Source organism: Cynocephalus volans, chromosome 12 (assembly GCF_027409185.1).
Source record: "Cynocephalus volans isolate mCynVol1 chromosome 12, mCynVol1.pri, whole genome shotgun sequence".
NCBI lineage: Eukaryota > Metazoa > Chordata > Mammalia > Dermoptera > Cynocephalidae > Cynocephalus > Cynocephalus volans.
The window spans coordinates 74,756,603-74,784,091 of NC_084471.1; the positions used below are offsets into that span (position 1 = coordinate 74,756,603).

The 27,489-nt window shown below is 35.8% G+C and overlaps 1 protein-coding gene across 4 annotated transcripts in view; it reads right to left on the bottom strand.

Moving 5' to 3' along the window:
* Positions 1–27,489, bottom strand: part of TMEM117 (transmembrane protein 117) — a 469,003-nt gene that overhangs the window by 77,730 nt on the left and 363,784 nt on the right. For all 4 annotated transcript variants that reach the window (XM_063075380.1, XM_063075381.1, XM_063075379.1 and 1 more), the window contains one exon: positions 16,880–17,039. In XM_063075380.1, coding sequence (XP_062931450.1) covers positions 16,880–17,039 — 160 coding nt within the window. The remainder of the gene's footprint in view (positions 1–16,879; positions 17,040–27,489) is intronic.

Genomic DNA, 27,489 nt, shown 5'->3' on the forward strand with positions numbered 1-27,489 from the left:
AGATGATTTTATTTTCCTAGCTTGCTTTATAATACAGGGAAGAGCAATCATAGTCCCAAATTTTGCCACTCTTTTAGCCTCTTTTGCAGATGTCTATAAGAGGTATGTTAATGGCACTCGTAGTGGATATCAATTTCAATTAAAAGAGTTTACCTGAGCAAAAGCTGGGCTCACAGATGTATGGAATAGTCAGAACAAAGACTCTATTCTGGGTCTGTGATGATTGTGCTTTGCAAAGTAAGAAGAAAACTATTTAGATCATAAATACTTCTAGAGCCTATACCAAATTTAATGCAAAAGTTGTCTAATGTGAACAGGATCTTAAATAAGCCCTCTAAAAACAAATTTTTCAGTTTCTGCTCAATTCAAATATAATTTGCACATAGAAAATTTATGAAAAGTAGCTCATTCAAGGACACTGAGCCCAAACATTAAAAAATAAATAAATAAAAAATTGTTCCTAGTTGACAATATTTTAAAATCCTTCATTTAAAATATGAGTATTGAGTCCCAGTGGCTTATCATGTACTGATCTAAGTGATGGTCTAAGTTTAACCAGTATTTGTTGACTTTTCTGTATGTTTCACCTGAATATTATATTCAATTCTCACAATGTTTTACTAAGACAATTATATACATGCAAACAAATTCAGTGCAACAGTGGAGTAACTAGAAATTGCCATGAACATATAAGAGAAGAAGCATCGAAATTTATCTGAGAGAGGCTGGTGAGACTTCACAGAGAGGGTAGCTTTTAAGCTGAGGGTTGAAGGCTGGCAGAGCACAGCCAAGAGTGCACATTGAGGCCCTTTTGCTGCATGTGCAAAGGCCTGCACCATAAGTACTTCAAAATTAGTAGCACATAAAATATAAGGGGTGTGGTAGGAGAGGAAGGGTGGTGGAGGTGGCCAGGAAGAGCCAGAAAGGTCAGCAGCTAGGCATGGGCTAGGTGATAAAAGGCCTTGGATAGTACACAAAGGGATTTCTATTTAAACAATTTTGAGGATCAGATTTTTTTGTTAAATAGATTACTTTGGAGAAATGGGATAAGACCAAAACAGGATAAAGGCTATTGTACTAATATAAGTGAAAGTTGATGGTAACCTGAACTAAGGTATAGGGTCTAAAGGAAGGACAGACAAATTTAAGAGATATTTAGCCAGAAGAATGTGTAGACATGATGAATGAATGGAAGATTCGTGGGAAAGAGAAATCTTGGATATTCCCCATGTTTTTTGACTTGAGTGACTGGATGGGTAACAGTTTGAGGGACTGATGATAGGTTGGTTTTAGACGTGATGAACCAAAGATGCTCATGAAACATCTCAGGTGAATGTAGTTAGCTGGCAGTTAGATGTCCAGGTCTGAAATTCAGTAGAGGCATTAGGACTTGAGGAAAATTTGAGTAAGACCAGACTGCTGGGAGGATTTGAAGCCATGGCAGTGGATGGGACTGCTTTAGAAAAATAGCTGGGCTGAGAAGACAAGGGATCCCAGGGCAGAAGCACAGAGGATGTTTAAGGGGTAGTTAGAGGAAGAGGATTTGACAAATTGGATTAAAAAGAAAGAGACATACAGTTTAGCTTTGAGACAAAAAAAAAAAAAATGTAATTTCATTAAAACAAAAGAGGAAAGAATTTCAAATACTAAATTAAGAGGCAGTGAGGCAGTCGTAAGATAAAGTGAATGCACCTACTAGACCTTGTTTCTATTCAACACTGCATGTAAGGACCTACTGATGTTTGTATATATGTCATCAGAATGTACCTTGGCCTCCACGACCTTGTCCTACCCCTGGCTCTTACCCAAAATCCCACCTTAAATCTAAAGAAAAAGATGGAGCTAGGGGAAAATAATTGGAAAATATATATATATATAATTATATACATATTTTAAAATACATATTTTTAACTAAAAAATTTTTGAGGGAAGCTGGATATAGGATGTAATTTTGCATTTGACAGAGCAAAACTTTTCTGAAAATCCTCTCTCTCCCAAGTTCTATAAGCTGTGGCAGCTATCACCTTTATGCCTCACTCTTTCTTTAACCACAACAACTTCTTTCAACCTCTGGCTTCTACTGTCTACTACCTACCAAGGTCCCTGAGCTTCTCCCCTTTGCATCCACACCCACCACCCTATTCATTAAAACAAAGGGACTTCCTCTATATCCACCCTCTTTAGAAGGCCCAGGAAGGGTTGAAAGGGATTATAAATAACTTCTTTTCATTTTTTTCCTACACATATATTTTTGTGTATAAAATTATGTTGTTAGAAAACTGAGAAATGTGTACTTTTTGGTTTCATGTTATTCCTATACTTTAGGTCTTATTTGCCTGGCCAAAAAAATGTACTCAGCTATTGAAATTAAACAAAGATTAAACAAATGGCAAGCATCTCAGACATAAATACCGTCTTCAGCAAAGGGATATTTATAAAACGTATTTTCATCAAAAATTAGAGAAAAATGCACTGGGTACATATTTAGTTTCATTTCTTCAGCTTTTTACAATATGCACCATAAGAACAATGTTTTACAGGACAAATGCAAAATTCTGAACAATTCCCCAAACTTCATCAAGTGCAATAAATGCAGAGTACTATGTGGCAGTTTAGAATTTTCTTGGGGTTCTGTTAGGTATGGCCACCTGAATCATCTGAATCAAAGCAAGAGCAAACATTCACTTATTACCGGTATTACCTAAGAGCAGTGAGTTTCATAGAAATCACAACAGAGCTAAGTAAAAACTCATGTTTCCAAACCAAATCCCCCAGTGATTGTGATACCGCTAGCTGTCAGAGGAAGCCTCAAGAATGTGCATTCTAGGCAGCACCCAGATGATTCTAATGTAGGGGACTGTGGTCACAAGAATCATCTGTAATGAGTAAATGAGCAGATTCCCAGGCACCCCTGCACACTCACTAAACAAGAAACTTGTGAAGATCTGATAGCCAGAAAACCCACCTCTTTGTAAGGGTCCTGGTGATTCTTATGATCAGGTAACAGAATATTCCCTTAGTGTACATCTCTATCTGCAGGTTATGGCTACAATGCTGTTTCTCAGACTCTAACTTCCATACATATCATCACATTATTATAGTTTTCCTTAGCCAAAATGATCAATTGTAATTCAAAGAATAACTCTAAAACTTTTTTCCAACTAAATTAATTTTCTTCTATTCAGAGTTATGTGTTCTGATGTTCAAAAATATCATACTTGGGCCGAGCCTGTGGCGCACTCGGGAGAGTGCAGCGCTGGGAGCGCAGCGATGCTCCCGCTGCGGGTTCGGATCCTATATAGGAATGGCCGGTGCACTCACTGGCTGAGTGCCGGTCACGAAAAAGGCCAAAATATATATATATATATCATACTTCAAGTGCTTTATTTATTTGACCACCACAAAAATCTTGCAACGTGGGTGAGGAAAAAATCGTCATGCTATAAATGAGAAAATGGATTCCTAGAAATGAAGTGACAACCAATGTCATGCTGCCACTAATAAAAACAGCCTTGACTTCAGTCGATTGCAGGGGTGTCCCACCATTCACAAAGCTTCCTGTAACCTGTCATGTTCCTTGCTGTGAACATCGTGCATATTATTTCATTTGATATGCACAACAATGCGACAAGGTATAAAAAATGTTTGAGCTTTGGAATCAGAGAGATCTAGTTGTCTTTTTTTTTTTTTAATCCTCATTCTGCTGAATCCAGACCCTGTGTGCCTTGGGGAATTCTCATTTTTTCTCATTTGCAGAATTATAGCTAATAATCATATTATCCTTGTAAGGGGATTTTAGAAGATTAAATAAAGTATATCTAAGCATTCAGGATAGTGCCCAGCACATGGTAAGTGTTCAATGAATATGAGCCTTTCATTTTTCTTTTTGCCTCCCTGTCTCCCTTCAGCCCTGTCTTGTTCTTAGTCCAGTAGCATTTTCGTAGCATCATTCTGCCCTTCTTAGTAGCTTGTCCCTCGTTGGCACTCTGAATGATACTCAATATAGTCTCCTGGTGTTGGACCCTGTTTTAATCTAACTAGAGCCACTTGTGGGACAACATTCCACAAGACTCTTCTTCATGTCTAACTCCAGGGGAAATGCACCTTGACCTAAAAATTACCTGTTAGGGTAGTGGGTTGGGGTTCAGAAGACCCAGGTTCTACACTGGGCCCCACCACTGGTTGACTTTATGACCTCAGGCAAGTGACAGAACCTCCCTGGGCTTCACCTGTAAAATTTAGAAAGTGAAAAATGATCCTAAATGTTCCTCCTGCTCTAAAATTCCATGACTGTGATATTACTGAACTTGTCTGTCTAAAAATAGGTCTTTTTCACTTATTTTAGGCATGAGTTTAAAATGAATGTTCTGTATTACAAAGGATTGTTGTACTGGCTTCCATGATTTCTCATTGCCTACAAAATTTTGTATGTAACTGTTCCTTGGCTTGTATCTTAAAAAGTTAATAGAGGAGCTCATAGAAATACCTCATATCTCTGACACTGCTCATTAAAAGAAATTACAAGACTGGTCCATCTGATCTGGGAAAAGGTATTTGAGATGAATGGCTGTCACTAGGGCATCAACCATATAATTCTGACCTAAAGTACAGCCTTACTCTGAGTTTGAAACCTGCCCCCAAGGAGCTAGGGGCCTGGTGAAATGAGTGTGTCAGTTTGTAACACTGCACTTTTTATCACATACAAGTGGTATAATGACAAGTGGCAACTGCTGTATAGGACTTCCAGGGCCAACCATGCTACACATACAAATGTGATGTACTTGAATTAACCATAAATGCCTATTATTAAGTGCCTGACTATTACCTACATACCTCCTGAAATGTGTAAGCTCCTCGAGGAGAAGGAAAGCTTTATCAATTTTTACATTTCCACAGCAAGCTCATGTTTAGTGCACTGCAGTTTTACCATAAATATTTTGCTGAATGAAAGAATAAATAAAGGAATGAACATAACATCTCACAAAAGCCAATGAACATGTGATTTTTCAAGAGGTAAAATGTTAACAATAGCAGCAGAATGAACATCGATAATATTAGATTTGGTCATTTCCACTGAAGTATGATCTTACAGTAATTAAATATCTAAATAAAAATCTGAATAAATTGCAGAGTTAAGTGTTAAAAAAGGCTTTTTGGTCTAGTAGAAAAGCACTTGGAGAGAAGCGATTACCTGCAAAAACGGGGGATGATTAGGCACTAATGATAGCAAAAAAACACATGCATCAGAAATACAAATTCAAAGGAGTTATATCTTGCTGCCTCAGTATGGCTTTGAAAAAATAACTGCTCATCTGAAACAGTATAGAATTTATATTTTTCCAGTTTTTTAATCATGTTCTAGCTCTCTTTTTTTTAAAAAAAAAATCCACCAGGGTCTAAAGCATTTGACTTTAAATTGGGCTAAAACTTGAATGTCTCTATTTTCCACATACTTAACCAAATATAATTCCTTCAAGCTACATTCTTCCCACATTATACATAAAGATTTGAATGATCTCTCCTGCTCACAATAGTCACTCATAGAACTAACTGCCTGTTTTAAAATTGTGATCTGTATCTTATGCTTACCAGAATATTAGTTTCATTTTCAAGTGAATGTGTTTGTCACTCCAGTACCCATGATTGGATTCTAAAAGTTTTTGCCTGATAACCTCAATGCTTCCAGCTCACCTGTTACTTTCTGCCAAATTTCCCTGAAACCAGGGGCCACCTGCCAAGATATCCTCCCTGGCAACTTATGTAGACTGCCCACTTAGCTGGACTCTCTCATGCTGAATGGACAAGATTCACTGTGGTAATATGTTTTCTATTTATAGACCAGTTGCATGGACTGCTAATAACTCTAATGGGGTTCCCCTGTATGATTCTCCTGGAACAGTCTGTCTCCCTCCTGGATTGGTGGTGATGTCAGAAGGGCAAAATGGTGACAGTAAATAAAATCGAGATTTAACCCCTTAGGCACATACCATGAAGAGAATAGGCATATAGGCATACATGGTTAATCCAAGTACTACTTAAATCATAAGCTCTTTCCTCCATGCCATCACTTGGGATCTGTTACAGAAATCACCATTACTATGTTTTCAAATAGGAGTGTAACCCTGGAGTAAGAGAAATGAAAAATGTGAAACAGGTGCAAAGAGGAGTTTAAAATACTTTGAAAAAGATATATAAAATATTCACAAAGCTCAAGAACATGTTAAATATGATGCACAGACATTTAAACAAATCTTTCTTTCTAAGTAGCCTGAAAATAAAACCAGCTGGAATAACATACCCTGAAAATACATTCCACCTCATCAAAACACCAGGGCCACTTAATTAAAATAAGTTTCGGTTTGGAACCAGCCCAAATGTCCATCATCAGATGAGTGGATACGGAAAATGTGGTACATCTACACAATGGAATACTACTCAGCTATAAAAACGAATGAAATACTGCCATTTGCAACAACATGGATGGACCTTGAGAGAATTATATTAAGTGAAACAAGTCAGGCACAGAAAGAGAAATACCACATGTTCTCACTTATTGGTGGGAGCTAAAAATTAATATATAAATTCACACACACACACACACACACACACAAAAAAAACCGGGGGGGGGAAGAAGATATAACAACCACAACTACTTGAAGTTGATACGACAAGCAAACAGAAAGGACATTGTTGGGGGGGAGGGGGGGAGGGAGAAGGGAGGGACGTTTTGGTGATGGGGAGCAATAATCAGCCACAATGTATATCGACAAAATAAAACTTAAAAAAAAGAAAAAAGTTTCGGTTTGTTGCTCTGCTCTGTTCTGAAATGACTGAATCCACATTCCACAAGTGTGACCTCAAAAGAAGTGCCCTACTAAAGTCAGGTCAATGGGGTTTTAAAATAAATCCTACCAAGAGTCATACGCCTATTTTTTAACTAGTCAATGTACTTCTAGGAACCATGCACAAAACGGAAAACAAACACACTTTAAATGTTACACAGTGAAATGTTCGTAGACTGCAATTTTCATAATTACTTTTTCAGTGCATTAGGAATTGCTTTTCAGGAAATATCACTTCTCCCCAAGTGCTTTTCTACTAGACCAAAAAGTCCTTTTAAACACTTAACTGTGCAATTTATTCAGATTTTTTTTAGATATTTAATTTCTGTAAGATCATACATCAGTGGAAATGACCTAATCTAATATTATTGATGGTTCATTCTCCTGCTGTTGTTAAACATTTTACCTCTTGAAAAATCACGTTCATTGGCTTTCGTGAAATAACGTTATGTTCATTCCTTTATTTATTCTTTCATTCAGTGAATATTTATGGTAAAACTGCATGAGCTCATATTTATGGTAAAACATGAGCTCGCTGTGGGAATGTAAAAATTGAAAAAGTATTTCTTCTTTTCATGGAGCTTACACATTACAGGAGGTACGCAGCGTGTAGGTAACAGGCAAGTATGTACATAATTACAAGAAAGAGAAATGTTCAAATAATGTATCATCTGTATGAGGATTCACTAAAACTTGATCCTCGAACCTTTCTTCTTCTTGATAGCCTCTCATCTGACAGGTTTTCTTATCACTTTGATGCACATAAATCTAATATATTACATAGATATACACAAACACACATTTGTATACATGCACATATATATATACATACAAAAATGTTTACATCTATCGATATAGAAATAGACAGATTTCTTCTGAGTCTTTCGCCTACTTTCCAATTCTTTTTGTCCCCCTCTTTATTTCTTTTTTAAAATTATATTTTATTTTTAATTGACAAATAATTGCATATGTTCATGGGGTATGATGTAATGTTATGATATATGTATATATTGTGGAATGATTAAATCAAGCTAATTAAAATATCATCATACTTATTCATTTCTGTTGAGAACATTTAAAAAAAATTTATTGAAACATATAGATTGTACATGTTTATAGGGTACAGAGTTATATTTCAATACATGTATGCAATGTTTGCTGATCTATTCAAGGTAATTAACATATTCATAATTTGGAAAAGTTAATCGTTTCTTTGTGATATGCACATTTGATCTCTCTTCTAGTTATTTCATCACATGCAGTAAATCATTATTAATTATAGATTCCCAGGTCAACTGGGAAAATAATTCCCAGGACTTATTTTTCTTCTCTTGCTATAATTTTGTTTCCATTAACCACCTCTCACTATCCCTCCTCCTTCTCCTTTCCCACCTGTAGTAACCACAGTTCTTCTTTATCCTTTTAACAGTTCAACTTATTACTATTATTGTTTATTTGTTTTGGGGTTTTTTTTTCTCTTTTTTAGCTCACATATATGAGTGAGAGCATGTGATATTTCTTTCTGTGCCTGCCTTATTTCACTTAACATAATTTTCTTTAAGCCCATCCATGTCGCCATGAATGACAGAATTTCATTCTTTTTATGGCTGAATAGTATTCCATTGTGTGTATGTACCACATTTTCTTTCTCTAATTAACTGTCGATGGACATTTAGGTTGGTTCCATATCTTGGCTATTGTGAACAGAGCTGTGATAAACACGGGAATGCAGGTGTCCCTTTAACATGATGCATTCCATTCCTTCACATATATACCCAGTAGCGGATTTGCTAGATCATATGTTAGTTCTATCTGTAGTTATTTGAGAAACCTCCAAACTGTCTTCCAAAATGGCTGTACTATTTTACAATCCCACCAACAGTGTATAAGTGTTCTCTTTTCTCATCCTTGTCAGCATTTGTTATTTTCTTTTTTCTTTTTTTTGATAATAGCCAGTCTAACTGGGGTGAGACGATATCTCAATGTAGTTTTGATTTGCTTTTCCCTGATGATTAATGATGTTTAGCATTAGTGATGTTGACCATTTCTGTGTTTAGCATTAGTGATGTTGGCCATTTGTATGTCTCCTTTGAGAAATGTCTATTCATCCCTCTTGCCCATTTTTTAATTGGGCTATTTGTTTCTTTTACTATTGAGTTGTTTGAGTTCCTTTTCCTTGTATATTCGGGAAATTAGCTCCTTATTGGATGCATAGTTTGTAAATATTTTCTCCCATTCTGTAGATTGTCTCTTCACTCTGTTGATTGTTTCCTTTGCTGTTCAGAAGCCTAATAGTTTCATAAAATCCCATTTGTCAATTTTTGCTTTTGTTGCCTGTGCTTTTGAGGTCTTATTCATAAAGTCTGCCTAGTCCAGTGTCCTGCAGCATTTCCCCTGTGTTTTCTTCTAGAACATTTACAGTTTCAGGTCTTACATTTAAGTATTTAATCCATTTTGAGTTGACTTGTTTATGGTGAGAGATAGGAGTCTAGATTCATTCTTCTACACATGGATATCCAGTTTTCCCAGCACAATTTACTAAAGAGGCTGTCCTTTCTCCAGTGTATGTTCCTGGTGCCTTTGTCAAAGACCAGCTGGCTGTAAATATATGGGTTTATTTCTGGGTTATCTATTCTGTTCCAGTGGTCCAAGTGTCTGTTTTTATGATAATACCATGCTGTTTCGGTTACTACAGCTTTGTAGTATAATTTGAAGTCAGGTAGTGTGATGCTTGCTGGTTTACTCTTTTTGCTCAGGATTGCTTTGGCTATTTGAGGCCTTCTTTTGTTCCATATGAATATTAGGATTGCTTTTTCTATTTCTGTGAAGAATGTCATTGGTATTTTGATAGGGATTGTACTGAATCTATAGGTCACTTTGGGTAATATGGACATTTTCACAACATTAATTCTACCAATCCATGAGCATGGAATGTCTTTCCATTTTTTGTACCCTCTTTAATTTCTTTCATTGGTGTTTTGTAGTTTTCATCATAGAGAACTTTCATGTCCTTGGTTAGATTTATTCCTGGGTATTTTAATTATTTGGTAGCTATTATAAATAGGATTGCTTTCTTGTTTTCTTTTTCTGCTACTTCACTGTTGGTATATAGAAATGCTACTGACTTTTATATATTGATTTTATATCCTGCAACTTTACTAATTTATCTGCTCTAAGAGTTTGTCTTTAGGTGTTTATATATATATATATGATAATATCATTTGCAGACAGGGACGATTTGACTTCCTCTTTCCCAATCTGTATGCCATTTATGTCTTTCTCTTGCCTAATTGCTCTGGTTAGAACTTCCAGTACTATGTTAAATAGGAGTGATGAGAGTGGGTATCCTTGACTTGCTCCTGTTCTCAGAGGAAAAGTTTTCAACTTTTCCCCATTCAGGATGATGTTAGCTGTGGATTTGTCATAGATGGCTTTTATTGAGTTGTAATACACTACCTCTATAACTAATTTCTTAGATTTTCTTAGAGTTTTATCATAAAGGAATGTTGAATTTTATAAAATGCTTTTCTGCATCTGTTGAGATGATCATACAGTTTTTGTCTTTCATTTTGTTTATGTGATATACCACATTTATTGATTTGCATATGTTGAGTCATCCCTGCATCCCTGGGACGAATCCCACTTGGTCATGGTGTATAATCTTTTTGATGTGCTGTTGGATTCTGTTTGCTAGTATTTTATTGAGAATTTTTACATCTATGTTCATCAAGGATATTGACCTGCAGTTTTCTTTTTTGTTGTTGTATCTTCGTCTGGTTTTGGTATCAGGGTGCTTCTGGCCTCATAGAATGAGTTTGGGAGAATGGCCTCTATTTCAGTTTTTTGGAATAGTGTGAAGAGAATTAGTATTAATTCCTCTTTAAAGGTTTGGTAGAATTCAGCAATAAAGCCATCTGGTCCTGGGCTTTTCTTTGTTGGGAAACTGCTGATTACTGCATTATCAGTCTATTCATATTTTCCATTTCTTCTTTGTTCAGTCTTAAAATCTACTCTTTCAGCAATTTTGAAATATACATTATGATTAACTATAGTCACCATACTGTGCAATAGGTCACTGAAACATATTCCTCCTGTCTCACTAAAAATTCCTACCCTTTGACCAACATCTTTTTCCCTGTCCAGCAGTTCCACACTTGGATATGCTGCCATCACCACGGTGCCACATGCCTAAATCAAAACTTCTCACATTCTTTCTCCAACCACTTATTTCCTCACATTACTTGGCTTTAGTTGATAGCTCCACCATTATTTCAATCTATTGCATGAAATCTGATCATAGTTCATTTAGTCAAAAAAACATTAAAAATTATCTATTATATTACAGGGATCCTATAAGGTGCTGTACAAGGTGATGAATATGTTAAAGTTGATACAGCATGGCTCCCACTTCAAACAGCTCACAAAATGGCAGGGCAAACAATCACAGCTAATGATGCTATAAATGTCATCTTGAGTAATTCTCCCTCAACTCCAACACATGAATGAACAAGTCCTTTTATTTCCATTTTCAAATAATACATTTCCTGTGTTTATTTCTATTGCCACAGCCTTGGTCAATCCCTTAACACTCCATGCATAAAATGCCACACTCACCATATAAACTTGACACCTTCCTTCTAGTATACCTTCTTCTAAATCATTTTTCAACCTTTAAAGTAAACCTTTCTAAAATAACAATTAGTTTCTAGTACTTGTTTCTTGGAACTCTTGTTGGCTCATCACTACCCTTAGGATTTGCAACAGATCACTAAGACTTAGTCCTGCTGTCTAACTGAAACTTTGTACCCTTTGATCATCATCTCCTGTTTCCCTGTCCAAATATTTTGGAGAGCTTTTCAAGCCCTTCAGTAATGTGGCTTCAGTCTACTTCTGCAACATAATAGAGCATTAAAACTCATGTGTAACTTATAAGCATTCTCACTCACTGTTGAGTACAGTTAACATTTTGTAGCACTTACTACGTACCAGGCACAGCTCTATGCAATTCTTCACCATAACCAACCCTATGAAGTAGACACTATTATTAGCCCAGAATAATTAAGTACCTAATCTCAAAGTCAGAGAGCTAGTAAATGGTAGAGCCAGGATCTGAACTCTGAAATTTTGATTCCAGAGCCAATACTCCTAAACACCTTGCTTTAAAAATTTAGATGACAGCTATGTAACTAAGCATAATTGATCTGAGGTTTCACTAATTGCAAAGCTTCTGGAAATGCAAAACCTTTCCATACTTACTTATAAATTTGTAGAAATTTACCTTCTCATGGCTTCCTCTGCCTCTTGGACCCTTGTTAAACAGATGCCATCTTGGTGCTAGACTACATATCCAGCTATAACATTTAACTGTTTTTAAATCTTCCCTACCACAAATCCCCTAGAGTCCAGTTATGTAAAGCATCCATGAGAGACAAAGAATAGTTTGAAACTTAACAATGGACATAACTCCATCGGTCTCTGGGGTAATTGCTGCTGCCTAATCCTGCTCTCTCCCCCTGACCCCCACACCCACACACCCTAGAGAATTTTACTGGCTCCTCAACGCATCCTTACCTATATTCATCTTTCTGACTCTTCATGGCTTTTTTCCTTCTTACGTTCCTCTTCCTCCTCCCTCTCTCCTTTCTCTCTCCTCCCTCTTTTACTATCTTCTTGTCTAGTAAAAAAAGCACAGAATGTTCTCTGTCTTACGGACAAATTTCCTTTTTTCTAAAGTCCTCATACCAGGTCCTGGGAAGGTGGGAGATGAATTTAGAAAGTAGCAAAAGTAGGGATGTTCACTTTCTACCTGAAGAATTCTTCTAACATAAAACAGTATTCCTAAAATTTCTCCACTTCTCTACTTATATTTATTCTATTAAATTGTAAATTCCTCTATGCAACTACAAAGTCCTGTGGTCTGTGTTTTATTGATCTTTGAACTCCTTCCCCATTGTCCTTTGTCCCCAGCATCTAATGTATACTAGGAATGAATGGATAAATGTGTTCTAAACTTAATGGAACAAATCTGAGTTCTTATCTTGATGATAATGATTTTACTCCCAGCTGGAAAAAATGGTCTTGTTCATTGTTCCATATTTTCAAAGCCTAGCTGCCCTTCCTGTCTCATCTACTCCCTGAAGCTTTCCCCTGCTATTCCTGTCTACACTGATCTCTTTCTTTTGTGAACTCTTATTGACACTTTTTTCTTTGCTTACTCTACAACACATTTTAACTCGTCTATGTCTTAGATATTTGTTTTCCTTGACCTAGCAGAGAAGGTAGGTGGTGGACATACTGCAAATCAAATATTTATGCAATAAAATAAAGGGATATATAAAAATCAAGTGACATAACTACAAATACAAAATAGATTTTGATATAAGAATTTCCTCAGAAGGAAGTTTTCTTTACAATTTACTTCTTCTGTCCTGTAGTATGTGTGATTTGTATGAGTCATGTTACATTTTGCTGGCATCTGTTTATTTCTTAGTTCTAGTGGCTTTACAAAAACTACAGAAAAATAGGATACAATACTTTTAACACAAATGTAGAAAAATCTTATTAATATCCATAAAAATAAATGTTTCTCTGAAAGTATTTAGAATTGGCTTATTTTGTTAAAAATAAAATCTTTACAGAAATAGTACGAAATTCTAACACTTTATTTTATTTTTTTATCACAATACCTTTCTATAGTACAAGTGGAATTTCCCTACTATTAGAAAGGCTAGAATTAACTGCTTTTAAATCACTTAAATAATTCTAATGAGGACAGGCTGTTTAGTCAAACTAAACTCCATTTTCACCAATTTCAGTACTTCTTTATTTTTCTTTCATCTGAAATATGTAAATATGATAGAGATTAGACCACAGTTTAGTTGGTTACGGGCTTATTAGGACATTGTATTACATATTTCCAAATGTCTTGAATACATATGCTTTCTAGGCCTCTGCTTCCATGAAATTAATGAGAGTTAATTTCATGCCATATTGTTAGTTCTGGAACTTCTACAGGATGCCCACAAAAGCAGCATAGTTTGCATGTGACTCACTGCTGAACTGCTACTTTTCTGTCCTCATCAAGAAGTTATTACTCTGGGCCTCTTCCTGCCCATGTAAGGCACTCTGCTAGGGAAGCTCCTGGAATGTGAAGAGTTATAAGGAAAAAGTGACATGCTGATTTGCAGTTCAGGTAGGAAGTGCTACAGAAGTTCCAAGGAGGAAGCAATCACATGGTTTTAATGAAGGGTGAGTTGAAATGTTCTTCAAGGATAGGATCCAGATGAGTACAGCAGGAGAGATGCAATCTCCCAAACATCCTGGGAACAAGTAAATGCTGTGGTCAAGGGCCAAGAAGTAAGCTCTCTGGTCTGGGGTAGAGCTCACGCCAAGGAGACATGAGAGAAAACAGAGCCAGGGCAGATCATGGAGGACACTGAGAGAGAGATCTGGAGTCTGGACTGTATTCTTGGACAATGAGGAGTGAGTGACAATATTTGGGGCTGAGAAGTGATGTGTACAACATGGCATTTCCAGCTGGAGCGTTATGAGGGCGAGCTGCAAAGGCCATATGGTACACAGGGACACCTACAGGCAGAAGGTTTGATAGCAGATAATTTTACAATATTATAGAGGAGAGTCAGAACTGGAATGACGGCAAGGAAATGAGAAGGAAGGATTAGGATGCAAGAGACATAGAAAAAGGTGAATGCGCAGGCCTGGCTGGCTGACTCAATGTTGGGGGAGAGCAAAAAGGAACTAAGAGACCTACCTTTTGGACCTCATTTTCAACTCCTCCTTCTGTTAGACACCTATTAATTTGGCTTTTGAGGCCAACTTCTCCTTCTTTTGGGGGGGAATGCCCCTCCCCTACAGCCTCCCATGCTGAGCCAGTCAGTTCAGGGATGAGCTCAGGACAATCCAGTCCCTGCAATTTCTTCCCAAGGAATCTGGAATTAGGCCTGACAGCTAGCAGGCGGTGGCTCTCTGACATGCTGGCAGTGGCCATTTTATTCCATGTGAACTAAAAAACTGAAAAAGCAGCTTTGCAATATGAGAAAAAAAGAAAATAGTGAAAAACAAAAAAAAATGAGAGATGGAGAATGAAGGCTAGGTCTGGGTTCCTGGTTATACTTTAGTTTCTGCTTTCACATATCCCTAGAGGCAACTGCATCCCTCCTCTTCAATTGTGTAGGACATCTCTACACAAAAAGAGCAGTGATACATGCTCATTTTGATTAAGCTGGCTTGGCAAGATTATGGTTACTGGTAGCCAAAATGGTCCAAAGTGATATATTCCTCAGCACGACCTCTCCATCTTCAGTCAATTGGTGCTCTGGCTACTCTCTGAACACTTCAGCACTTTACTGACTCTTTACATTTTTATAGCATTTTTTCATTTAGAATGTCTTTCCCTTTCTAATCCTGCTGACACTGCTTGTATAAATCTTGACTATCTTTTCTTTCTTCCATCTGTTCTTATTAAGTGCTTTTTTAGTGAATCCATAATACCTATAAATTGCAATGTTATATTTTTCTACTTGAAGTCCCTGATTTTAGTGAACTTATTGGAAGAATACTTAAAACTTACATAAATAAGGTAGAAGGCAGAGAATGGTAATGGGAAATCATGGAATTTATGCTCTCACATATATAAATTTAAGCAAATTCAAGGAGACAACAGTCTACTTGGCTACTCATTCCTTTCACTTTAAGATGGATTCAGAGTTATCAGTAGGCCATTTGGCCAAAGTGGACATTTTACATTAGGAAGTATATTACTTAGGAAATAAAAGATCAAAATGGCCTTTATACAAGCAATGCATGATACTATTGCATAAATGCTATAAATTCCATTTTGTAGATAATCAGAGGAGGTCCTGCAGCTAGTGAGATGATCTGAAACCTGCCAATGCTGTCTGACTCAAAGTCCATGGCTTTTTCTACTGCACTAAACTATTTCAAAGGAAATGAAAAAAGAAATTCATCAATTTTTAAATGGGATAAAAATATTGAATTTTACATCTTTAAATAATTTTTAAAAAGCTAAAATATATTTTAAAATATCACCCATAAAAATAGTAATGTACTCCAGAACCATCTTAAATCAAATACCCAGGATATGTTAAATACCAAATTTAAAAAAACCAATTATTCTCTTGTGAAACAACATGAATATCTCTCGTAAAGGCCTCTCCTTGCCTCTAGAAATGGGAAAACCAATGTGCTATCCTGTGAAATCTCACATAAATTCCCCTTCAGCAATGATAGCCTTTGTTCCAGTGACGTAATGTGTCAGGAGGGGAAAAACCAAAATTGCCTTATGAAAGCAGTAAGAAAGTGTCTAGCAAATGGATGGACATTTAATGAGCACGATAAAGTACCAAGAAATAGCTAATGTCTCTTTCTGATCCATTTAAAGGTATATTCCTAAAGCCCCAACCAAACATTCATACTCGAAGATTACATAAGTAACACTGGTTAGATGCTATTGTACCAAAAAAATCTGTTGCCAAGCAGGGCAGAAATATTGTTTACATGAAAATGCAATAATCTCTGGTGAATACTGAAAGAAAGTGATAATTTCCATAACCAGAAAAAGCATTTTGCATCACTCCGTTTCAACTGCTATAAAACCCTGAGTTGCTTTCACAATAGCTTTTCCCTGCTTAGTTGGCTCTATATCATCTTCATGTCTGCAGCTTTCTTTTTACTAAATGACAGAGTTTTGTTTTGTTGTTGTTATTCTTGTTTTTCCTCCTGAAAGTTTGGCAGAAAATACCACTTCGTATGGTTTCTGGGGGCCTACTTAAAAATGTTCATAGAATGAATTTTTGATGCCCCTTTCATAAAAGCCCAATTGGCTTTTCCTCCCAGTAAAACTGTTAAAAATATGATCAGAGAAGGCCCCATTAGTAGCAACTGCAAATCATGCACTTTTCTAGCTTTTTATGGAGCCTGTTGCTGTATAATGTTTGTTCTACCGAGAACAAAGCATGGAGTAGTTTCAGTGAGAGGAAGGAAATACAGACACTTACCTGCATCACAATAAGGAGGTCAAAGACCAATATGAACGAAGCAAGGAATGCTCTGGAAACTTCATCACTGGGCAAAAATCCCCTATTCAGCTTGTCCCAGCTGATCCAGTCAGTTGTAATGACAAGTACAACCACAGAAGTCAGAGTAAACAGCACCGTCCTGCAAGGAACAAGACACTCATTAAATAACATTAGATAAAATAATACAAGTATAGATACTGGAGAGTGCACGTTATCTATGCTGTGTTAAACGTCTACCCCTTGCTAAATACCTACCCTAAGGCATATTCACCAAAAAGAAGATAAAAAAGAAGTCAATTAAGTGCTTTCTTCCCAAAGCAATTATAAAAAGTTATGATAGCATCTCTTCCAAGATTTTCCCTAAAGAGCATTAAGGTTATGATTATGGAACAAGTAATTAACAACAAAAATATTACAAATGACCTCAGTTAGTGCAATAAGTGTCGCAAAGAGAACACTGATGTGTGTAGCTCTCCTTACACATACATTGTTTACTGAGGGTAGTGGGCATGCATATATAAGAACATAAGGTAGTGGTAAATGAGTAAGAAAGTCCTTGAATTCCATAGCCTCCGACAAAGGAGAGGGAAAGTTAGACCAGCCTCATCATCCTTATAGTCTGATGAGCTCCCTTGAGGAGCCACCTCTAAATGCCAGCAATGTAGCCTCCTCTTCTCACAGGACACTTATTCTAGGTGGCTTGTGGCCTAATGACATTTTCCATGTCCAGTCATACATTCCCATTCATAAGGTACCAGGAGCTTGAGATTTTCTAATGTGTCTTTGTAGCCCCCATAAAATCTTGCATAATTATGTGGAGACGAATTTCAATTAATGTTTGTTGAGATTAAAGCTTTTTATAAAATTTTTAAAAATACCTTAATTAGTCTTTAATATTGATATTTAAAGTAACTAGAGATCTGAAATGAGGAAAATGGAAATTTAATCTGCCAGATAATAATGTAGTTAATCTTCTGCTTTCAGGGCTATATTGGTATCTGGGTATGGTTTTGAATTTAAAAAAAAAATATTTGCAAATAAATTTAATCAGAAAGGAAGAAATGAAAGTAAAGGAAATAAAGAAAAACAAGAAAAATATGGAGGTCAAATAACACCAAAGACCATATACCCGTACTCGTTTTGACAATTAACAAACTGTTTTTGCCCTCTAATATCTTATATTAATTGGTATCCAAAAAAGAATAATATAAATATTTCTGGAAGTCTCTTTTCAATTGTACAAAGTATAAATTTCTAAACAAAAATTTTAAGTTTCTTTTTCACAACTTCTTATTTGGAACTTTGATATAGTGAATATAATAAAATCCTCCTTAGAATTTTTCCTCCCTATGAATAAAAAAGATATATTATTTTTTGAAATTTGGGAAAATAAACTTATATTAAAAATCATTTATTTTATTAAAATTGCAAACTCTCAAAAGAATTTGGATAGTAACCTCCGAATATAAATTAAATATTATCTCGTGTTACTGTTTAGAATACCTTTGATCCCAGAAATTCAAATGAATTAAATAACTATAAAAGAAATCATAACTAATTATTACAATTCAACAGAAAGAAATTGCAAATAATACATAATCAAGTATAAGAATAGAGGAATTTTAAACAACATTTTCTCCAGGTTAAGTCAATTTGTTTTGCTTTTTGAGTTTGAAAAACTTTAAGCATATCTGAATGAAATTACTACAATTTCTTTTGTCAACAAGGAATATAACAACCTCCATAAAGAACAAATAAGTAGTCACTATTCTTCAAAGTTCCTTTTAGTAATAAGGGTACTTTCTTGTCACTCTTAGCTTTTCAAATATGTTTCCCACAATTATGCTGTGTGTGTGTGTGTGTGTGTGTGTGTGTGTGTGTGTGTATAACTTCCTCAAGACTTGTATGCCTTTATAGGTTGGTAAATACTTGGGGTCCTAATACACTCAAGTTCCCCTTTCTTTGCCTCTCCCGAGTCTTTCACAGAATGTCCCCCCTCCATGTTACCCAGCACTACACAGTTAACCTCTGGTGAAGCAAGGCTACTCCAGAACCTCACTCCAGCTCTATGGCCAATGTCAATTCTATTGGCCAGAGTCTGTGATCTATAGGTTAATATTTTATCATCACTGCATTTTCATTTTGAGCCTCCTTTTGTGAAGAGAGTTGATTACATAGGAATTAATACTCCAATGTTACTTCACTGGTCTAAATATGTAAACTGATAATGTAAAATCAAATACTCATTCAGAAGCACATTTTTAGGTGTCAAAGTCTGGGAGTTTGGAATAAGTGCCTGCCGAGCAATTAGAAATCTCATCTATTCTGATATCTATAAAGGAGCTGTTCAGGGAGCAGTATCAACAAAATAGTGGAATAGGAGGTCCCAAGCTCATCTCTCTCCATGGCAACAAGAATTTTTCAGTCACCCATTTACAAAAGTGCCTTCGTGAAAGGCTTGGGACCCAGGTAGGACATTGCACAACTCAGGTGGAGCCCAAGACTGAGGAGAACTGTTTTGAGGGGAGGGTTGCACCCAGTTGGCAGGCTTTTGAACCAGCATCCTGGATACAGACCCAGAAACAGCCTCATCCCCCTACAGACTTGCCTACAGCCATTGGCATTGGTACTGCTACCAGAACCATCTGCCAAGGGACCTGGGAGAAGTAATGCCTACCTGCACCTTATATGAAAGGCCTGCTGACCTTGGTTCCAGTTGTGAACCCTGAAGAGGTCCTGTAACTCAGCTGCAGTCCTTCTCAGCTGCAGCCTGAAAGCATTCCAGCCCACACAGGGACATGCCAGAAGACATGCTTTTCCATGCCCCTGGAGGCAGGCCCACTGATCTCGTTCTCACTGAAAATCCTAAAAGAGCCCTGTAACTTGGCTGCAGCCCTTCTCAGCTATGGTCTGAGAGCAGTTCTGCCTACTGAGGCACCTTATGGGAAACATGATCATCCATGCTTGCAGAGGTAGGCTAGCTGACTTCAGTCTGAATGTGGATCCTGAAGCAGACCTGTGAACCAGCTCTGGCCCTGCTCTGCAGCAGTCAGGGGCTGTACTGCCCACCCAGGAACCTGGCAGGAGGTATTTTCATCTGTGCTCCTAAAGGGAGACCTACAGACCTACAGACCTTAAACTCAGCTGTGGAGCCTGAAGCAGCCCTGTGACTCAGTTCCAGCTCCTCTCAGCCATGGTCTGGGGCCTGCCTAGGAACCACCTAGTGACTCAGTGGGAACCCTCCCAAAAACCTGAAGGTAGATACACCTGCCAGTCCACCTGGCCTACCACCTGTGGACCCAACTGTGGACCCTGAAGCAGATCCTTGTCCCAGTACCAGTTCTACTGCCTGTAGTCCTTGGTGCAGTCTAGTCCACCTGGGAACCAGACAGGATCCACGTGCACTCTGCTTCTGTTAAGAGGCTTTCAAAACAAGGACCCCACTGTAGATCTGGAAACACTCATGTAACCAAACTCTATAACCCACTTGACTAGATCCTACAAGCAATCCTATCAGCCTGGGGACCCAACAGGAGAAGGTCTGTGTCTGCCAAAATCAATCTGTAAAGACTGGAAGAGGTGTTTCTTCTTTCAAACACACAGAAACAAATGCAAAGCTATACAGATAATGATGAATCAGGCAAACATGACACCACAAAAGAAAAGTAATAAGCTCTAGTAATGATCCCAAAGAAATAGAGATCTATGAATTGCCTGACAAAGACTTTGAAGCAATCATCTTAAAGAAGATCAATAAAATAGAAGAAACAGATAAACATTTCATTTTCTAAAATAAGATCAGGAAAACAATGCATGAACAAGATAAGAAGTTTAATAAAGAAATAGAAACCATGAAAAGAACCAAACAGAAAACCTGAAGCTGAAGAATGCAATGATAAAACTGAAAAATTCAAAAGAGAGCTTCAAGAACAAAGCAAATCATGCAGAAGAAAGAATTATGAAACTTGAAGATAGGTCACTTGAAATTAGCCAATCAGAGAGACAAAAAGAAAAATGAATGAAAATGAGTGAAGAAAGCATAATAATCTAAAGGACATCATTAAGTGACTGAATATGCAAATTATATTTATATCATTCTGGGAGTCACAGGAGAAGAAAGAAAGGAACAGAAAGCCATTTAAACCAATAATGGCTAAAGACTTCCCAAATATTGGGAGTGATATGGACATCAGATTTATGAAGCAAAGAATCCCAACAGGATCACTGAAAGATTATTTATCTAAGACACATTACAGTAGTCCCCCCTTATCTGCAGTTTCACTTTCTGTGATTTCTGTTACCCACCATTGACCACAATCTGAAACTATTAAATGGAAAATTCCAGAAATAAGCAGTTTATAGGTTTTTAAATTGTGTGCCATTCTGAGTAGCACAATGAAATCTCACACTGTCCTGCTTCATCCTGCCTGGGACATAAATCATCTCTCTTCCCATTCTTCTAAAGCACACAAGAAACATTCTCCAGGACAGAACATATGTTAGGCCACAAAAACAACTCTTTAAACATGTAAGAAGACTGAAATCATTTCAAGTATCTTTTCCATTCACAATGGTATAAAACTAGAAATCAATAACGGGAGGAATTTTGGAAAATTCACAAGCATTTGGAAATTAAACATGCTCATGAACAACCAATGGGTCAAAGAAGAAATCAAAAGGAAAATTTAAAAGTATCTTGAACCAAATAAAAAGGGACACACAACATACCAAAAGTGATGGGATGCAGCAAACACAATTCTGTCAGTGAACATTATAGCAATAACTGCCTACACTGAGAAAAAAGAAAGATCTCAAATAAACAATCTAACTTTACATCTCAAGTAAAGTTATATCTTTTTACTATATAAAGAGGAATAAACTAAGCCAAAACTTAGTAAAAGGTAGGGTGTAACAAAGATCAGAGCAGAAATAAATAAAATAGAGACTAGAAAAACAATAAAACAATAAAAAAGACTTTTTTTGAAAAGGTAAACAAAATGGCTAAACTTTTAGAAAAAACAATGGAGAAAAAATGAATATACAAACAATTAAATTATAAATGAAAGAGAAAAAAATACAAAGGATCATAACTACTATGAACAAGAATACATCAACAAATTGGGTAACCTAGAAGCAATTTATAAATTCCTAAGGATATAAAAGTTACCAAAATTAAATCAGGAAGAAATAGAAAGTCATCTGAACAGAACAATAATGAGTTAAGTGACTGAATCAATAATAAAAAACCTTCAAACAAAGAAAAGCCAGAACCTGATGGCTATACAAGTGAATTATATCAAGCATTTAAAGAAGAATTAATGGCAATTCTTCTCAAACTCTTCCAAAAAATTCAACAGGGAGAATACTTCCAAACTCATTTTATAAGACCAGCATTAGTCTGTTATTAAAGCCAGAAAATGATACTACAATAAAAGGAAATCATAGGCCAATAACCCTAGGGAACATAAGTGTAAAAATTCTCAACAAAATACTAGCCTACCAAATTAACAGTACATTAAAAGGATCATATATCATGATCAAGTTGGATTTATCTTTAGGATGCAAGGATAGTTCAGCTTACACAAATAAATAAATGTGATATATCACATTAAGAGAATGGAGCTTAAGAATCATATGATCATCTCAATAGATGCAAAAAACGCATGTGACAAAATTCAATATCCTTTCATGATTAAAAAAGAAAAAAAAAAGCTCTCAACAAATTAGGTGTAGAAGAGGGAATGTACTCTAACTGAATTAAGGTCATATATGACAAGCCCACAGCTAACATCATAATCAACAGTGAAAAGCTGAAAGCGTTTTATGTAAGATCAGGAACAAGACAAAAATGCCTACTCTTGTCACTTGTATTCAACATGGTACTGGAAGTCTAGCCAGAGCAATTAGGCAAGAAAAAGAAATAAAAGGCATCCAAATTGTAAAGGAAGAAGTTAATTTGTCTCTGATTGCAGATGACCTAATCATATATATAGAAAACCCTAAAGACTCCACCAAAAAAATATTAGAACTAATAAACAAATTGAGTAATGTTGCAGGACACAAATTCAACTTACAAAAATAAGTTCTGTTTCTATCTACTAACAATGAACTATCTGAAAAAGAATCAAGAAAACATTCCCTTTTAAAATGTATGAAAAAGAATAAAATTTCCTGGAATAAATTTAACCCAGTAGGTGAAAGATTTGTACACTAAAAATTGTAAGACATTGATGAAAGAAATTGAAGACACAAATAAGAGAAAATATTCCCATCATCACAGAGTGGAAGAATTAACGTTGTTAAAATGTCCATACTACTCAAAACAATCTACAGATTCATTGCAATCCCTATAAAAATTCCAATGGCATTTTTCACAGAAATTGGAAAAATAATCCTAAAATTTGTGTCAGACTATTAAAGATACCAAATAACCAAAAGAATTTTGAAAAAGGAAAACAAAGATGGAGACATCACACTTCCTGATGTCAAATTATATTATGCAAGCTATAGCATTCAAAACAGTACAGAACTGGCATTAAAAAATGACACATACACCAATGGAACAGAATAGAAAGCTCAGAAATAAACCCACACATATACAGTCAACTAATCCTTGACAAGAACACCAAGAATAGACAATGGGGAAAGAATATTCTCTTTAATAAAATGATGTTGAGAAAAATGGATATCCACATATAAAAGAATGAAATTGGACCCTTACTGTACACCATATACAAAAATGAATTTAAAATGGATTAAAGATTTAAGTGTAAGACTGAAACCGTAAAACTCCCAGAAGAAAACAGGGAAATAGCTCATTAACATTGGTGTTGGCAATGACTTTTTTGGATGATGCCAAAAGCACAGGCAACAAAAGTAAAAATAAACACATGGTATTACACTAAACTAAAAACTTCTGCACAGCAAGGGAAACAGTCAACAAAATAAAAAGACAAACTATAAAATGGGAGATAATATTTTAAACCCTATATCTGATAATGGGTTAATACCCACAATATATAAGGAACTTGTACAACTCAATAGCTAAACAAACAACCTGGTTAAAAATGCACGAAGGACCTGAATACACATTTTCCCAAAAGAGACATACAAATGGCTAATAGATATATGAAATGGTGATTAACATCATTCATCATTACCAAAATGCAAATTAGAACCATAGTGAGATATCGTCTCACACCTGTTAGGATGGCTATTATCAAAGAGACAACAGATAACAAATGGTGAAGGTGTTGAGAAAAGAGGACCTTTGTTCATTGTTGATGGGAATGTAAATCGGTACGGCCATTATGAGAAACAGTATGGAGTTTCCTCAAAAAATTAAGAATATAACTACCATGCAATCCATCAATTCCACTTCTGGGTAAATATCCAAAGAAAATTAAATCAATATCTTGATGAAATATCTGCACTCCCATGTTCACTGCAGCATTATTCACAATAGCCAAGTTGTGGAACCACTCTAAAAGCTGTCAATGGATGAATTGATTATAAAAGTGTCTGTGTGTAAGGTTTTCAGCCTTAAAAAAAGGAAATCCTGCCACTTGAAACAACATGGATGAAACTGGAGGACATTTATACTAAGTGAAATAAGCCAGACACCAAAAGAGCAATTCTGTACGATATCATTTAAAGGTGGAATCTGAAAAAGTGGAACTCACGGAAGCAGAGAAGGATAGTTACCAGAGTTTGAGAGGTGGGGAAAATGAGGAGATGTTTATCAAAGGGTATGAACTTTCAATTATAAGATCACTAAGCTCTGGGGATCTAATGTACAACATGATGACTATAGTTAATAATACTGCAGTGTTTACCTGAAATTAGCTGAGAGTAAATTTTAAGTGTCCTCACCACACACAGACACACACACAAAACAGCAAGTATATTTGATGATGGATGTGTTAATTAATTGACTGTGGTAATCATTTCACAATGTATATGCATATCAAATTATCACATTGTACACCTTGAATATATAAAATTTTTACTTGTCAATTATACATCAATAAAGCAGAGAAAAGAATGAATTATTCTTCTTCATGCTAATAATCTCATTGTGAATAAAGTCATTAAAATTACTCATTAAAACGTCTTGTTACAATTTGGCAAGTGCCTTGGTAATTAAAATTTATGTAATGCTTTTTGTGTGAGAGCTTCTTGAGACCCAATCAGCACCAGTTCTCCTCTTGGATGTTTGCTGTATTTGAATATTTCATTTATCCAACATATAACACTCCTTCGAAGAACTCTTCAGGTTTGCCTGGCTTTGTTATGTACTTCTGTTTTTACAAAGGTTATTGCTTACAGATCTCAAGAAAAAGTTACTAGTAACATTTTATTACTCCAAAGGGAAATTAAAAGAGGTATTCTGCCTGCTATTTAATATTTAATATTACAAAAGGAATAAAAATGGCAATCATTAAATATGAATGCATATAGCTCAGAGAAAGAGCCTTAAAAATAAAATCTCAAGAGAATGAAAAAAAGAAAAGGGGGACCAAAATACAGTAATTAGCCATACTACCTCTAAAATTATGCTCAGTCTCTTATACAGATACAGATGTAGAAGCAAATTTATTGCATGAGGTTTGCTTTTCTGAGCCACTTCTTGTAAAATTCATAGTCTTTACCACACTATGATAATTCAGTTAAAGCCTCCAGTTTAAAACAGCCACGATTTCAGCAGTCACTTTTATGTGAAACTTCCATGAAGGAAATGGTAATAATAGCACATTACCATTACAGCTATATGGTATGTATAATATGCCAGGCACTGGTTGTATGTGCTTTATACAAATTAATTCATGTAATGTTTACAATCCCTTTATTACCACTCCCAATTTACAGGTGCAGAAACTGAGTCAAATAAAGACTTAATAACCTAACCTAATGAATAATACTGACATATTATAAGTTATATAAAATATAAGATAGAAATGATATAAGATGGTTCAAGCCCAGGTTGACTCAGGACAGTATGTGTCATAACTATTGCACTGCACTGACTCTCATAGGAAGCACTTGAATATCACCCTCCTGTTATTATATTAGTAGCTAGGATTTCCTTTCTTTTCCTTTGTATTATAAGTATAATATTGGAAGTTTATCCTCCAGGAGTACGTAACATTGAAAAGTAAAACTGACAAGGACTGACAAGGAACAGCTGAAAGGAAGTTTTGTGGCAGTGAAAATGGAACCTCATGGACACTGGCCATCAGTGCAACATCCTTGGGTTTTTATCTAACCTATATGGTTGAAAAGATGTTTACTCTGGACCATGATTCTTGGAGAGTTGCAGCTTCTCTTTCTAAGTAGCATTCAATTAAACAATTATCTGGATTATTTTCCTTTCAGGCTGCAGCCAGAGTGACATACTGGCTCATCAATTCCACTCTCTGGTTTCTGGCCACCAGTCAAATGGAAAGAACTCATACATAATTGTCAGCTTGAGTGTTTAGTCTCTTCATTTTCATGTTTTCAAATTTCCAGTTAGTTTGTTTCCATCCTCAATTGTTGCTAATACCTCTTAGATTAATAGGAATTAAAATGTGAGACCAAGAAGGGTTAACAGAATTTTTCTAATCAATAGTTCCTACCCTCTGGGGTGGGTTCCTGGGAACCACAGAGCCTTGCCAAACAAGTGTGCATTCGTATGTACATGAAGAATTGTCAGTAAAGTGACCAGATAAAGTGCATCCATTGAGGTTAGGGCACTTGCTCTTGTTGCACAGTATGCCAGTGAGAGAATTGATGAGAATTTAGATCTACTGACACTGAGTTAGGATTTGCCCTGGAGTAAAGCACATTTTCTCTTCAGCTAAAAATCTGCAGAAATTCTCATACAGTTAATATCATCTTGATCTTATCTGTTGGAAAAATTCGTTTAGAGCCAATTCAAATATCTATTACATACTGTGATTAGAGACAGAGCCGCACATGTAAATAAGTCCAGACAATTACGAAGACATGGTTTAATTCATAGTCTTAATTACTCCTTTATCCTAAATTCTGGATGTTTTAAAATACTAAACTTTAAGTATCTAAATTTGTTGCTATTGTTTTCTTTTAATCATTATCTCTTTAAGATAGACTTATTGAGTAGTCAGCCTGAAAGCAGTCATTACACTGAGAGAAAAACTGGCATTAGATGTGAATAATCTACAAAGGGCTGACTCATTTAGGGTTAACTATCATGCAATTTAATTTTCATTAAACCAGGTAGCAGGAATGTGCAGAATCACCTAACTAATATTAGCTGATTGCCAAAATTTGACCATTTTTTATCCCAGCAAAACCAGCAATTTCATGTGATTTAACATAATAAATATACTTTTATATATTTTAATATATTAGCTATTATTCATATTTTAAAATGTTTATAATCTTCTACTCCAGTTATGAATATCATATTCATTTCTGTTCATGCTGCACAATTATTATAAAGTCTTAAAGGAAGTAAAAATCAAAAAACACTTTTATTTCTTTCTACAATACTCATGTTAAAATGCTGGAACTCAACCAAAACAAGTCTAGATCATGTTTCATAGTCTCATAGAAAAATAAAAATC